At 47.7% G+C, this 16672-nt stretch overlaps 1 protein-coding gene across 1 annotated transcript in view; it reads left to right on the plus strand.

The window, feature by feature from the left end:
• The window catches only part of LOC144826511 (threonine--tRNA ligase 1, cytoplasmic-like), a 249352-nt gene that overhangs the window by 120458 nt on the left and 112222 nt on the right, over positions 1–16672 (plus strand). Inside the window, exon 13 of the mRNA XM_078684931.1 lies at positions 178–315. Within this exon, the coding sequence (XP_078541057.1) occupies positions 178–315 (138 nt within the window). The remainder of the gene's footprint in view (positions 1–177; positions 316–16672) is intronic.

A 16672-nucleotide genomic window follows, 5' to 3' on the forward strand; every position in this document is an offset into this window, starting at 1 on the left:
ATCTCCCGGTGCCTAAAAAAGAAAAAAAAAATATTTAAAGTGTGTCCTCATGTAACGTAACTGGTGCTATGTAAAGCGCTCTGATAACTGATTCGGTTCGGTTCTAGTTCGCGCTATATAAAAAAAAAAAAAACTCCGAATAGTCTAACTCATCTGTGCTTCTATTTCGCATTTCAGATCGGAGACGAAATGAAAGGCTGCTTACAGTTCTTGCAATCAGTTTATGCTGTATTTGGATTTACTTTTCAATTACACCTTTCTACAAGACCTGAAAATTTTCTAGGCGAAATTGAGATCTGGAATCAAGCGGAAAAGGTACTGGCCAGAATATTATTTTTAATTAATCTAAGGAATATGTTGTTGTCTTTAGAAGACATAACTTTTTTACCTATTTTGAAGTTTGTGCCCATCTTCCTGGCTAACAAAAAGTTCTTCACAGTAAAGTTCTGAATATTGTGCAATTCAGGACAGTTTGGGTATGCCCTCATTTGTAGGTCTAGCATTAGCCAATGCATTTTGATTTTATTAAAATATATGTATAATATCCTAAGTTAAAGGGGCTTTCAGTCAGTCCTTATCATCCATTGGTCTGTTATTGTGTTTTTGTGTCATTGTTCCCACTACATATATCAACAACAGGTTTGCCTCGAACACCATTGATCACAAAGTATTTTGCAGTCACAGATGGCCCATTTTATTGACTCTGTGGTTTCATCTTATGTTTATATCAACTTCGTCAAACAACTTTTTTACCGTTTGGATTTCCCTTCACCTAATACATTTTAAAAAAACTCATCTACTTGTCAAGTAGACATCACACATAGTGCATATATACATAACATCAATTTACTCTACAGTAATAAACATTAAAAACCATTCCTACATACTAAACAGTGAAAAATAATATTGTAGAATCATTAATACATAAATAGAACAGTTGTAAATACAGTTTTCCCATATATCATAGTTATGATCATCGCTAAGCGTCCTACTTTTAGCCGTGCCAGAACTAGATCCTGCTCTGTTCTAGGCACATATCTATAACTTTGGTTCTGATAGGGGCCAGAGGCTATTTGGCGTTTTTAGCTATGTGAGTCCGATGAATCCGGCTCTACTGGCTGAATCAAACAGCGACCCTTAGAGTCTTCTTTTTCTCTGGACCACTAAAAAATGCCGAAGCGTTTCGACCTTAGAAACGTGGGACAGTCACGATGTTAAAGGTCTTCTTCAGGGCTGGGTGAAAATGTGGTGGGACCTCATTGAATCAGTTTCTGTAGCTGGATCTTGTGGAAGATGAATTACTCCCTGTGGCGCTGCTGTGTGTTGCAACCAGATGTGTGTGGTATCCTCAATGGTGTGCCAGGTATACTAGGATACAAGGGCAGCTTTCTTACGTGACGAAGTCCAGTCTTGAACTGGATTCCTTACAGCTTTCCGCATTCAATGGGGATGTTTGCTGTCGCTCGAACACTCCATATAGTTCAGCGTGTGATGTATCCCACTACAACATACAGCTTGGGGCAGTAGGTTAGCCCATTCCAGCAGTCGTCTAGCTCTACTATGAGTGACAGCGTTGTGCCCTTTCACTAAGAGCACATCAACACACAAAGTAGATCTCTTAAGTGCCAGAGACCACTATGGTGATGTATCCTTTTTGAGACCGATAATATTTTTGCTTTTAGCCAATGTGTGTTTTAAAAAAAAATATATATTTTTTTTTATTGATGTGGCCCCCACAGTAAACTCGTGCAAAGCAAAACAAGCCATGACAAAGTCAAAAGGCAGACTGCAACAACCAACCTTTGCCATTGCTTGGTTGTCTGATCTGGCATTAGTCAAGAAGCCTTTTATTTTTACTAAAACTATATTCATAATATACTTATAGGAGCTTTCAGTTAGCTCTCTTCACCCATTGGGATGTTACTGTTAAAATTACATATTTCTTCTGACCACATATAATATAGGGCAGGAGGGCAGTCAACTTTATCTGTTAGTTAATGTCACTATCATTGACAGCAATTTTCTTTCATGAGGAGCATATCCACACTTAAAGTAGTTCCCTTAAGTGCCAGGGACTACGTTGGCAATGCCTGCTTTTTTTTAGAATATAACATATACTTACTTGGCGATAGTTTGAACAATAGGAAAAGTGCTTTTGGACTTGATTATGTCTTTGGCGTTGGTTGACGAATCTTCACTAAATTTCCGCAAAAAATTGACACTCACTTCAGCTTGTGTCTGGAAAGTTTCGGGGTGGCCTGTCAGGCGGGGTCCTAGAAAAAGGAAGGATCCCAAAATGCGCTTTCCCCATGTTAATGCCTATAGGAGTTTTGAACACAATGACAGCCCAAACCGCTGGTCGGAATTACACTGAATTTGGCAGAAATTTAGATTTTGTTCCACAGATAACACTTTTTTGTGATTTGGTGTAAATCCGTTCAGTAGTTTTATAGATATTAACTGAAATCTAAATTTGTATACATAGGGACACGGATCCTCCATGGATCTGACAGTCCCCGTTCTGTAATCTGATTAGCTGCCAACATTTCAAACAGGAAGTGTTGGCAGCCATCATGGGACTCTGCTTGAGCCGAGTCCCACAAAAAACGTTTAACATAAAGAAAAGGGGGCAGAGTACGAATACTCAGACCCCTAGATGTGGTAGTGGAGTACCAGAGGGACCCTGCTGGGAACTAAAACATATTTGTTTTCAATTTTACCACGATTTACTTGATTTGAAATCAGCTGATGGTCCTGTTCCCAGGAGCATGAGGAGTTAGAAAAAGGAGGGGCGCGCACGTGGCCCCCCTTCTTGGGCTTATGAAATCCCTGAGGACCGCCATCTCCCCAGGCCAAGTCTCTGAAATGTAAATGCAGGGGAGTGCCCACAGGCCCTGGGGACCCCCACGTTCCAGGGTACTTAAAAATATGTATGCAGGCTGGACCGCCACCTGCCCGGGGCTAAACATTAATTTAATGCTGGGGTTGCACCTCTGCCCCCCACGCACAGCCCTGGGGACCACCAATTCCCGGGGCATACTACAAAGGAGGTGGACCACGCAGCACCCCTAGTCAACCCATGGATGGCATGGGGACCCCCACTCCCTAGTACTGACTCCTGCTACCTCCTGAGGTGCCCAACCACTTTAGGTAGCTGTTTGCTTTTGCATGGTGGGAGCTGACTGCTCCCACCAGGTAAAATGAAACCAATCTCTGTTTTCTGCAAGCCGGAACTGTCAAACAGCTCCGACAAGCAGAAAGTGGACTTTTCATTTGTTTCCTTGCACACAAATATGCCTGTAGGGAAACGGATGAAAACATTGCTCTGACAGACAGGGAGCTACCTTTTAGCAGTCCCCTGTCTGTCAGAGCAGTGCCAGCTCCCGCATGAGGTGGCAAGCCGGCTCGGACCGTGGGGGCCTTGAGGCTCCCCCATGGTTCCATTGCACACTGGGCTGTCCTTCACAGAGTATAAGGCGGGGCCCGGAGTATGGGGACCCATACAAAACAAAATAGGCCCCTATAGCTTGTTTCCGGCCGATTTTGGAGACCGGGTCATGATGCCTAGGAATACAATAGCATCTCCAAGAAACGAAGAAGCACTTACTTCTGTAATGTACAAATCATCCAAGTGTGTTTTCTCTTCATTTCCACTGTGAAGAGTTATATATAATATATGATGGAGGTGTTTGCAACCTTGCTTTTCTCAAGCACAGTATCTCACGTAGTGTCTGTGATGAGGGGGTTCTTTCTTGTCATCTGCTGCTGAGACCAGAGATCATGTTCTAAACTTTTAAAAACTAGAATTATGGAAATTTGCTTAGAAGAATCGCCCATTTGGCCCCACCCCTTATACATTAGGTTAGGATTTATATGTCAGCATTTTTGTAGAGCGCGTGGTTACTTCAATCAGAGTGCCCCTGCGCTAGAACTCTCACAGAAAGCCTCATGACCCTGCTCTAAACGTACTGTCAGTTTTGCCTAAAGAACCAGGTTTTTTATTATTTTGAAACGCGATCTTAAGGCTCCATTCTAAAGTCCAGAGGCATGGAGTTCCAAAGTTTTTCAGCCAAGAGTCTGAAGAAGCTGCCACCCAGGCCAATACTGCTGACCTTCGAAATAACTGTCAGCGCAGTGCCTGAGGATCTGAGATGCCTTTTGGTAAGATATGGTTTGATCAATTGAAAGAGGTAGCAGGGTCCTTTCTGATTGAGTGCTTTAAAGGATATTCTGTCATTAAAGGGCAGCCAATGAAGTTGTGCAAGTGCAGGTTCCAGAGGAGGTGCATTAGCGGTATGCAACATCTTCCTGCCCTTATCCCAGGATGATGGACAGCTTACTAAAAGGCCCTAGAGTGCACTTCCTGACGATTTTGGAGACTGTGTCTTGATGCCTAACAATACGATTGCATCTCCACCAAACAAAGAAGCACTTACTTCTGTAAAATCATCCAAGTGTGTTTTTTCTGCAGTTCCACCTTGAAAAGTTATATGACGCTTGAGCAACAATTACATTGGCAAAGTTCCAGACAGTCAGGGTCACTAGAGACAGTTCCTCTGTGGTTTTTTTATACACAGCGGTAGCATAGGAGATGCACTATATATTTACCCAAAGGGATTGCTTTTACTAATTACCCAGTAGAAAGTACTCCCCTCTGGGTAGAGCTGTTGCACAAAACATTGGCTTCCTCTGGGATAAATAGCAGGGCAGGATTCATTCCGGCAGGATGCTCATTTCACAGAAATTAAACCTCCGTAGGTTACAGTTAGAAAATAAAATATAACAAACCTTAGAAATTCACTAAAAAAAACAAAGGTTACAGGGATGTTCTAGTTAGGCTCACATTTCACTAGTACAAAACAAGAGAAATTCAGCAGTTCTAGTTAGGTGAGCTAACTATAGTTTACGCCTCCGCAATGCACTGCTTATGATCTCTCATATTACATCACTCATGACATGGTCAGTGACCTCACTGATTACATCACTGATGACATCATCCACAGAACCACTCACATACCCACATATATTTCCCATAAAACATCTCATACACCCACTCCCACACACCTACTGACATACCCATGCAAACGCTCACACACCTACTCACTGATCCATAGAGGCACTCACCCATCATTTCACCCAGGCAACCACTAACCCAACCAATAACTCACATATACAGCCACTCATGCACCTACTCTCTAACCAATACAGCCACGCACACATCCAGTCATACAGACATAGCCACTTACACAAGCACTCATACACCCATATAACCACTCACACACTGAATCAGTCACCCATGCAGCTACTCACACACCCACCCATACAGTTACTCATACACCCATTCACTTACTGATACATTTAATAACACATGTACTCACTCGCCTATACAGTCACTGAAAAAGCACATACTCCCCCATACAACCTCTCACACTCACTCACCCATACAGCTACTCAATAACTCACTCACACACTCGTATACCCACTAATATACCCTGTCAATCACCCATACAAACACCTTTATACCTGCTCAGTCACCCATTCAGCCACTCATGCACCTTCTCATTCATCGTTACAGCTACTTACAAACCCACTCGCCCATACAGATACTCACACAGCCACTCACTTACTCATACACCCACTGACACACCCACTCACGCATACAGAAACTGACACACCTACTCACTTTTATACAGTCTTTCACATAACCACTCATTCTTTTATACACCACTTACACACCTCCTCATATGTTTAACACTCTGTAACTTTTAGAAAGCACGCACACTCCCTGGATGATGTCATCGGTGATGTCGTTTGAGATATCATCAGTGATGTAACTGACCATGTCACCAGTGATGTAATTCGTCAACCATAACGTTCCTGTAACCTATGGTCTCTTCACTGAAGATATATCTATATATAATTGGTAGTTATAGTTAAGGCTACGTTTTTCCATAGGAAAAGGATTTTCTGGTTCGCTAATAACATTGGAGCGATTTGATGAATCTTCAGGAAACGTTCCCAAAATGAGTCTACACCCCCTCAGCTCCTTCCTGGAAAGTCTTGGGGTTATCCGTCTAGAAGGGACAGAGGGAGGGGGGGGGCAGGGCCCAAAACTCGTTTCTCCGATGCAATTTCACATAGAAACAATTAGACACAGCTTCAGCCAAAACGACTGAACTGAATGAATCCAAATTCGTCAGAAAGCTAGATCTTTACCCAGAATCTGTGCTATTTGTGATTTGCCGTAAATCCATCCTGTGTGTGGTTTTTTTTTGTTGTTGTTGCAAATTAAGATTTAAAAATATATGAAAATAAAGAGACTTGGAGGAACCACGGACTAGCCAGATCTAAACATAATATCCACCTGGCTGGCAACAAATGGACAAACATGTTGCGCCAGCCCTTTTAGTACTGTGTCCTGCAAAAAAGAATAAACAAAACATACAAGGGAACAGACTAGGGGTACCCTGCCCCCACTAGGCCTGGTTGAGGGTGAGGGGGTAGTCCTCTCAGGCCAAACCATACTATTTTTGGGAGAGGGGTGTATCTTTTCCCATACTGAACCTTCTAGAGGCCCAAGGACCCAATCTCCCAGGGCCGATATATTTTTAATGAGGAGAGGGTCTTGCGGAACCCTCCCCAAGCCATATGAGAGACTAGAAACACCAGAGCAGTGCTCCGGGACTCCATCCCAGGGCCACTAGCTGGTTCCCTGTAGTCAGCATATATAAACGTAACTTCCTGCCTTCTCTCTTCCAGGCAGGGACCACTACTTCACTCCCGCCCAAAGCGACAGAGCTGCTGGCTGGAGACATGCCATTGGCCTCCCTCTGTAGCCACTAGCCATTAGTATGTTGTGGGTGGCCCGGGAGGCAAAATAATGGCCTCAATTCTGAGCCCGAAGTTATTTTTTGTACATGTTGCCCTCATGGCACAAATTGGCAAAGCACCAGGTATTGAAGTAATCTCTTATGCTGACCATACTCAACTAATCATTTCAATGGGACATTGACAATGCCAGGTGTCGTTTTCAATTGTGCATGAGGAATATCGCAGCCTGGATGTCCAAAAACTGTCTTCAGCTGAACAGTGAGAAGCCTGAGGTTCTTCTTGTTGGCAAAGCTCGACATCACTGGTTTCCAGACTGGTGGCCTTCTGAGTTGGGACTGGCCCCATGTCCAAGTAAATCAGCGAAAAATCTGGGTCTCATACTGGACCATGAATTTCCCATGATAAGTCACATAGTTATCTTAAGAGGGTCTTGTTTCGTGACCCTGCATCTTCTGAAGAAAGTCTTCCCTTGGCTTCAGTCTTCGGCCAGAAAAACGCTGATCCAAGGTCTGAACATCAGCCGTTTACACTACAGTAATGCCTTGTTGATGCCAGCCTACGAACGCCTGACCAGATGGTTTGCAATCTCCCGGCAGGTTCTCCTTCTGCCTCCATGCTCCTCTTCTCTTCACTGGCTTCCAGTCAGGAAGCGTATTTTCTATATGATCTGTCGTCTTGCCCATAAAGACATGTTCGAGGCATGTGGGCTGCTAAATTCATATCTTAGCATTAGATCGCCGCCTAGTGTTGGGCTCGGATGATTGCACATTGTTGTCCTGGAAGAGTCTTCGAAGTATCCTGAGATAGGTGGCTCCTCCCCTGGACTACAGTGCGCATGGGCATCGGCTCCATCCCCAGATTGTTTTTTTCCGCCATTGGGTTCGGATGTGGTCTCGACGTCTTACTGTCGGAACCAAGTAACACTATCTTTTACCGGCCAAAAGGCCTCGATTTTCTTGCGTCGGTATTGTCTGCGCTCGGTCTCGAGTCTTCCGTCTCTTGAAGCCGGAATAAGCGGAGTTTTCTTCGCTTTCTAAACTTTGAGGCCTTCTCATCGCGACACGACAGCGAGCCTTTACGGACATGGAGCGGAGCCCGTTTAAGTACTGCCCGCTCTGTGGGTCCAAGTACCCACACATCGATCTACACCCCGTGTGTAACAAGTGCCTTTCACCGGACCACGACGACGGCAAGTGCAAGGCCTGTGCACAGTTCCGCTCCAAGAAAACTCTCAAGCTTCGGCGCGCGGTGCGCTTGGAAGCTAGGCAAGCGGCCCCAGATCCGGAGAACATCTTCGGCGACCCGGAAGAAGAGGTCCAGGGTCACCTTCTACAAATCTCCCCATCACAGACGGAGGTCGAGGCGGATCCGGGAGACGACGACGGAGTCGCGGGTCAGGTCCTCGAATACGTCGAAGAGGTAGGAGACGACGATGAGATTTATGGGGCCGCGGCGGATAGCTCTGCGGACGAGCTCTGCCCCGAAGGTTACGAGGATACCGACCGGGACACGGGATCGCCTGTCGGCCTTACCCAGGACCCGTTGCCGCAAGCCACAGCCCCGCCTTCGGGCCCGGCTACGGACTCACTTGCTGGGCACGCTGTTTCGAAACCGAAACTGAAACCGTCGGGGTCGTCAACACCTAAAATGGCCGACCCGAAATCGAAACTGAAACCAAAGGACTCGAGTGTCCCTAAGATGGCTGCCGTGCCTGTGAAGAAGTCGGTGCCCGTCACCCCGTCGGCTCCGTCGACCTCCGGTCCGCAGAAGCCGAGGAAGTCTGTCGATTCCGATGCTCCGAAATCGAAACCGACGCCCGAGGAAGGGGCCCCCAAGAAAGATGGTCGGCACGGATCAGCGGCTCCGGCGCCGTCCAAGCCCGCCAAGGTCGGCTCCAAAGAGGCTACGCCCAAGAAGTCTGCGCCCCGGCCTCAAGATTCGGAGGTGCCGAAGACGGTTTCCGCGCCCAAAACGCACAAGGCCCGCGAGGACGTCGGATCCGAGGGACCGCTCAAAGCATCCTTGTCGGCGACGAAACCCACTGGCAGTGTACCGTCCCCCATTGCGGAGTCACTGCAGAGAATCAGGGAGAAAGCCTTTGCTCCATCGGCTCCGATGCCATCACCGCAGCCGCAAAAGGACGCTCCGGCTAAGCCTTCTGGGAAACTCCTTTTTCTCTTGCCACCTAAGGAGGCGCCGAAAGCGTTTTCGACGAAATCGGCTCCGAAACAGGGTTCCTCGCTGCCTGACCCTCTTCCACGTCGTGTACTCGAATCGGAAGACGATTCAGAGCATTTCATCGATGCTGCCACCGGCAAGCTGACACTCTATAAACGGAAGATCACTTCGGAGCCGGTGGACCCCTACGTCATCCCGTTGAAAAAGAAGAGGGTGCCCCTTGACGCCTCAGGCCTCACGGAACCGATTCAGCCTCCTCCAAGACGGAGCCCTACTCCCTCCCCAGAACACTCTGTGGGTGAGGAATATGATGAGGATGAACAGTACAATTTTCCTATCGATGAACCTGATGTACAACCAGATTCTTACGACGACACTGGTGACCAGAACACCCAAGGTGTGGGCCAAGACCCGCAGACCTTTAATGCACGTGCATCCCCGACTGAGGACTCAGCAGGATTTCATGCACTAATTGAACGGGCGGCAGCCAATCATGATGTGGACATGCATGCCGACCCGGTTGAGGAAGACTTCCTTTTTGACACCTTTGCCATATCTGAAAGGACAGTAAAGACACTTCCTATGCTGAAAGGTGTTCTCAAACATGCTGGGGACATTTTTAAGGAGCCTACAAGGGCGAGAGTGGTCAACCCTCGCATTGAAAAGAAGTACAGGCCTGCGCCTGCGGACCCCGTCTACATCCGGGGACAATTGCCACTGGACTCTCTTGTGGTTGCCAATGCCAGGAAACGTGCCAACTCCCAGACAACGGGTGAAGCTCCTCCCCCGGATAAGGAGTCCAAAGTGCTTGAGGCAGGAGGCAAAAGAGTGGCTGCACAGGCGGCAAACTTTTGGCGCATCGCAAATACACAGGCGCTCCTGGCGCGTTATGATAGGGCGCACTACGACACCCTAGAACAGGTTATACAACACCTGCCCCCACAGTTCCAAGAAGGCACCAAAATGCTTATTGAGGAAGGAAAGCTAATATCAAACGCAGCCATCAAGTGTGCACTTGACGCTGCGGACACAGCTGCTAGGGCTATCAACACTAGCGTTATGCTGAGAAGACAAGCCTGGCTACGCATCTCAGGGTTTAAGCAGGATATTCAAACAACAATTCTGAATCAGCCAGTCAATCCTGATAGTCTGTTTGGTCCGGATGTTGACACCACCCTAGAGAAAATAAAGAAGGACACGGAAACTGCTAAGTCTATGGGGGCCCTGCAGTCCCAACAGTTTCGTGGCAGCAATTTTCGTCGCTCAGGTGCACGTGGAGTCACCAGAGGACAGATGGGTCAACAATCCCAGTTCTCCAAAGGTGGGGCGCAATCCTCGTTCACTAAACAGAACAAGGGAGGTTATAGGAATAACAGCAACAGAGGTCGCGGCAGAGGAAACAACAGCTCCCGCACCTCTACTCCAAGCAAACAGTGACTTTCTGTCACTGCCCCCCGACCACATAACACCTGTCGGGGGGAGACTGCAGCAGTTCCTGCCCGTCTGGAAAAACATCACCACAGACAGGTGGGTGCGACAACTAATCCAGTATGGTTATTGCCTAGAGCTGAAATCCACTCCACCCAACATCCCACCGAGGCAAAGGCCTATGTCCGCAGAGCACTTGCACTTATTGCAGCAGGAAGTGGTGGCGATGCTGCAAAAAGGCGCAATCGAGCTCGTGCCGGTGGGGGAGGAAGGCACAGGGGTATATTCCCTGTACTTCCTTATTCCAAAGAAGGACGGTTCTCTCAGGCCCATTCTCGATCTACGTCCCCTCAACCTGTACATACTGTCAGAGCATTTCCATATGCTTACACTACAGCAGATTCTTCCCTTGCTAAACCAGGGAGACTTCTTAGCGACCTTAGATCTCAAGGATGCTTATTTCCACATTCCACTACACCCGTCACACAGGAAATACCTCAGGTTCACTATTCAAGGCAGGCACTACCAGTTCAAAGTCCTACCCTTCGGAGTCACTACGGCCCCGAGGGTGTTCACCAAGTGTCTAGCGACAGTGGCGGCGCACCTCAGGAGGCAGAATATCCATGTCTACCCCTACCTAGACGACTGGCTCGTACAAGCCAAGTCCGAGCAACAGTGCGCCGCAGACATGTCGACTACAATTCACCTTCTTCACGATCTGGGTTTCTCCCTAAATTACCCAAAATCGCATCTTCAGCCGGCACATGTCCGGCAGTTCCTGGGTGCTACGATCAACACCCTGACAGCCATGGCTCAGCCAAACCAAGTCAGAATCGACAGCATTCAGTCACTGATCCAACGATTCCGACCAAGACACTCCCTGCCAGCGAGAGTGTTCATGCAGTTGATTGGCATGATGGCCTCCTGCATCTTCATAGTCCCTCACGCACGGTTACATATGCGCCCGCTCCAGGAGTGCTTAGCGAATCAGTGGACACAGGCTCGTGGGCAATTGACAGACCTAGTGTTGGTTACCAGTCGGGCATACGACTCTCTGCATTGGTGGACTCCACGCAACCTTTGCAAGGGCCGACTGTTCCACGAGCCCGTGCCGCAGATTGTCCTGACGACGGACGCATCTCTCCAGGGCTGGGGAGCACATGTGCTCACTTACACAGTGCAGGGACTATGGACGACGCAGCAACAGAAGATGCACATCAACTATCTGGAACTGATGGCAATCTTCATGGCGCTCAAGTCCTTCATTGTACATCTGAGCAACAAGGTCGTGCTAGTCCGGACGGACAACATGACCGCGATGTACTACATTCAGAAACAGGGGGGCACCCACTCGCCACAGCTGTCTCATCTGGCTCAGAGCATGTGGAAGTGGGCCATTCAGAGGAACATTTTCCTCATGGCAGAACACCTCCCGGGCAAGGACAATCAGATGGCGGATCTGCTCAGCAGATACAGCCATCAGATGCACGAGTGGGAGATACACCCTTCTGTTCTCCACCCGTTCTTCCAGCAGTGGGGTCATCCGGAGATAGACCTGTTCGCAACAAAGGAGAACGCAAAATGCCGACTCTTTGCCGCCAGGTTCCCTCACCCACAGTCGCAGGGGAATGCGATATGGATGAACTGGTCAGGCAAATTTGCATACGCTTTTCCGCCAGCCCCTCTAATACCGCTGGTCGCAAGAAAGCTAAGGCAGCACTCCATGACTCTCGTCCTGGTTGCTCCAACGTGGGCACGACAAGCTTGGTACACCACGTTCCTCGAACTCTCAGTGGTGCCGCACCAAAGACTGCGCCTCACGCCCAGTCTTTTGACGCAGAACCATGGAGACATTCAGCATCCAGATCCACGACAGCTCAACCTGGCGATCTGGCTCCTGAAGTCCTAGAGTTTGGATACCTTAACCTACCTCCAGAATGCATGAGTATCATCAAGGAGGCGAGGAAACCAACTACTAGAGCATGCTATGCTGCTAAGTGGAAGCGTTTTGTCATCTACTGTACGTCCAATGACATCAACCCACTGGATGCATCTATTCCCAACATCATCTGCTATCTGTTACATCTCTACAAGTGCAATCTGGCGTACACTTCCATTAGGATACATCTCTCAGCCATAGCGGCTTATCTTCAGAACAGGCAGCACCTCTCTGTCTTCAGAGTGCCCGCCATTAAAGCCTTCCTTGAAGGTCTGAAGAGAGTCATTCCCCCAAGAACACCTCCAGCTCCGGTGTGGAACCTCAACGTCGTTCTCACCAGACTGATGGGGCCACCATTTGAGCCACTGCACTCGTGTGAGCTCCAATTCCTTACGTGGAAAGTGGCCTTTCTGATAGCTATTACGTCTCTGAGGCGTGTCAGTGAGCTGCAAGCGCTCACCATACAAGAGCCGTTCATTCAAATTCACCCAAATAGGGTAGTGCTACGCACTAACCCTAAATTCCTTCCTAAGGTGGTGTCACAGTTTCATCTTAACCAAACTATTGACTTACCAGCATTCTTTCAAAACCCGCAAACGGTGGCGGAAAGAATGCTCCATACCTTAGATGTACGGAGGGCGTTGATGTACTACATAGACAGAACACAACCCTTTAGAAAGACAAAACAACTCTTTGTTGCCTTCGCACCACAACACAAAGGCAACCCAATTTCCAAAGCAGGGATAGCCAGGTGGATTGTTAAGTGCATCCAGATATGTTATCAAAAAGCCAAGCGCACTTTAACAATACCCCCCAGAGCGCACTCCACACGCAAGCTGGGGGCATCCATGGCTTTCCTAGGGAACATTCCTTTAGAGGATATTTGCAGAGCAGCCACGTGGGTCACACCACATACCTTCACAAAACACTACTGTGTTGATGTGCATTCCAAGCAGCAAGCAGCTGTAGGACAGGCTGTTCTCAAGACACTTTTTCAGGTTTCTGCAGCTGGCACGGGCAACCGCCGCTGATGGAGGGACTGCTATGTATTCTATGCTAAGATATGAATTTAGCAGCCCACATGCCTCGAACTGAATATGCTACTTACCAGTATGCATCTGTTCTTGGCATGTAGGGCTGCTAACATTCATATCGCCCGCCCTCCTCCCCGGTGCCTGTCGCAGCTGCAGATATACTATTGTATTTATTCGTAAGCATGGACATCCTTTACACTTTCACTCCATCTCCTGCCACAATGGCGAAAAACAATCTGGGGATGGAGCCGATGCCCATGCGCACTGTAGTCCAGGGGAGGAGCCACCTATCTCAGGATACTTCGAAGACTCTTCCAGGACAACAATGTGCAATCATCCGAGCCCAACACTAGGCGGCGATCTAATGCTAAGATATGAATGTTAGCAGCCCTACATGCCAAGAACAGATGCATACTGGTAAGTAGCATATTCAATTTGGCAATTCCCCTCTGTCTTAAAGACAAACTATTTTATTACTGTCCCACTCACTCTATAAGATCCAGCAATAAGGCATTGCTGTCTTACCCCCCTGTTCGAAACTCAAGTTATAGGGGCAGAGCTTTTTCTTACACTGCACCAACAACATGGAATCCACTTCCAAGCTACCTTTGTGGCTATGCAGATTTCGCGCAATTTCAAAGAATCTGGCTGTTTTAAATTATTGGGTTCGTTTAACAGTAGAGAACGAGTGCGAGATACACCTTCGGCTGTGAGTGGATCTGCCATACTAAGTGGATAACAAAATATAACCTAATGGCCGCCCCGAACAGGCACCCACTATGGTTGATGGGTGCTGGCTGAGGAACCAGCAGGGACTGTTGGGGTCCTCGTGACTCCACCACGCCCCAATATGAATATAAAGTGCGGGTGTCCTGGGTGGAACTGTAACACCTCAAAAAAAGAATAAGAAATGAGCGTCCGGTGCCGCTTACTTATTATCCACTACCCAAGCCCAGGAGGGCTCCATAATGCCCTAAAAGGGGTTTTTAAGTTACATGTTTGTGACATGTGTAGGTGTAAAAACACACACTCTGCATAGATACACATGCTCTGCATACACCTGCCATCTAATATTGGGCTAGGACATGTGCAACTTCTTTTTCTTCAAAGAAGTCTTTTGAGTCATCGAGTTATTGTGACCTGTCCGATGACTTGTAATGTACATGGGCATTAGCTTGTTTTTTTTTTTTCTACACCTCCTGATTTGGCTGCGACTCCACCGAGCGCCAAGTCAAAGCCTCATAGCATGGTCTCTAGGACCATTTGGACTCTCCGGACCCGTATGCTTAGAAATCTGTATTTCCTGCACCATTTTGGTAGCATCTTGAAACTACTTGATGCCCAGTTCTGGCCAGTACCCTCTTTGGGGCCTACCCGTGTACTTCTTCCTCGAATGGCTGATCTGTGATGGAAAGAATCCCATTCCTAACTGCCTATTAGTGTTGAATGAAGTATCCGCAGACAGACTTCCACCAGGTTTGAAACTGCTGCCTGTCCCTTGTCACGACAAGGCCTCTTGTTCCACCTGCATCCATTCTAGCTTAAACAAAACTGCATTATTGTCGAAGGTCGGCACCCCACTTGACCGATGTATGATGTTACAACGCAATCATTTTGATCGCGGTACATCACAACGCTGTTTTTACAACGCAAGTCATTACAACGACTTGCGCTGTAGGGCGCTGGATTTAAGAATAGTATGATTTACTATTCCAACTCCAGCCTTCCTACAGTAGGGAAGGTGTTGGAATAGTAAATCACATTATTCCTTAGTCTAGAGCGCCCGCCAGTGCAAGTCGTGGTAGCGACTTGCGATGTAAAAGCAGAGATGTAAATGTATTGCGGTGTTTTGACCGTGTTGTTAAGGTTGTTTCCCCACTTGACACGTAATAAGACATCGACCGGAAGATGACACACCGATCTCTTCAGGGATAAGGAAATCAAGGAGGAACCACAGCCCAGCACCTCGGCAGAGTTACTATTCATCTCCGAGCCCAGTACTTACTCTGAGACCAAGGAACAACCGGCCCACTGAGCACCAGCTGAAGACTTTGACTGTGAGTACACCATCTCTTCCTTCTAAGGATGAGATGGTAATCATGAGTGCAGACAGAACAAATGGCACAGATCTCCTCCATGGTCTAGGGTTCAATTTATAAAAACACAATAAAGGTCCACCTTCAGGCCCTTCAGGAGTAGCCCTTTTTATGAGCAGTCTTCAACTCTGTCTCTAGAAAGGCTCATCCCAGCCCAAGCTCACCCCAAATTCAACTCTTCCAGTCCTTTTTGCCTCTTTTTTGTCTAGATCAACTAGTCATGCTCAGGACAGTCATGCCCCATCTCGTCATAATGGCTTCCTGCATCATCGTTGTACCACATGCCAGGTTGCCTATGCGTCCATTGCAAAAGAGCTTGACTGCACGATGGTCACAAGCGGAGGGCCACTTTATAAGTTCTAGTGTTGATTCTGGTCATCACCCATCGCTGGACTGGTGAAGCAGCAACATCCTGCTGCAAGGCTAACCCTTTCTAACCTGCCCTCCAAGTAACAATCACAACGGACATCTCCCTTACTAGATTGGGTGGAGGACATCTACAGTACTTGACATTTCAGGGCATGTGAACATCCTCCCAGATTGGTTTACTGATCATCTGCCAAGAGCTGCTGGCCATCCAGCTAGCTCTCAAATCCTTCTTGTGTGACCTGTAACAAAAGGTAGTCCTAATCAAGACAGACAATATGACTGCCATGTATTACCACCGAAACAGGGAGACACACATTCACCACAACTGTCAGCTTAGTGCTGGGCACTCCACCACATCTGGTGGTGGGCACTCCACAAGATCCACCTTCTGGCGGAGTACTTTCCGCGAGTGGACAACAAATTTGCAGACATCGTTATCAGGATGCAGCAACAAGTCCACAAATAGGAACCCCACAAGATAAATCCTACTACCATACTTCCACCAGTGGGGATTCTCCAACGTAGAGCTCTTTGCCAATTGGATAAAATGCCAACTGCCCAAGCTTCGCCTCCAGACTCCCCCACCCACAGTCCTTGGAAGATTAACTGGTCAGGGATATTTGCCTACGTTTTTCCTCCTATTCCACTTCTTCCATTTGTGGTCTGGAAGCTTCGGCAAACGTCCTTTATTCTGGTGGCTCCCAAATGCGCCGAGCAGCCTTGGTTCATCACTCTTCTCGGCCTGTCTCTAGTTATTCATGAGAAGCTGCCCAACCTGCCATATCTTCTCACTCACA

Source organism: Lissotriton helveticus, chromosome 3_2, assembly GCF_964261635.1.
Source record: "Lissotriton helveticus chromosome 3_2, aLisHel1.1, whole genome shotgun sequence".
Taxonomy (NCBI): domain Eukaryota; kingdom Metazoa; phylum Chordata; class Amphibia; order Caudata; family Salamandridae; genus Lissotriton; species Lissotriton helveticus.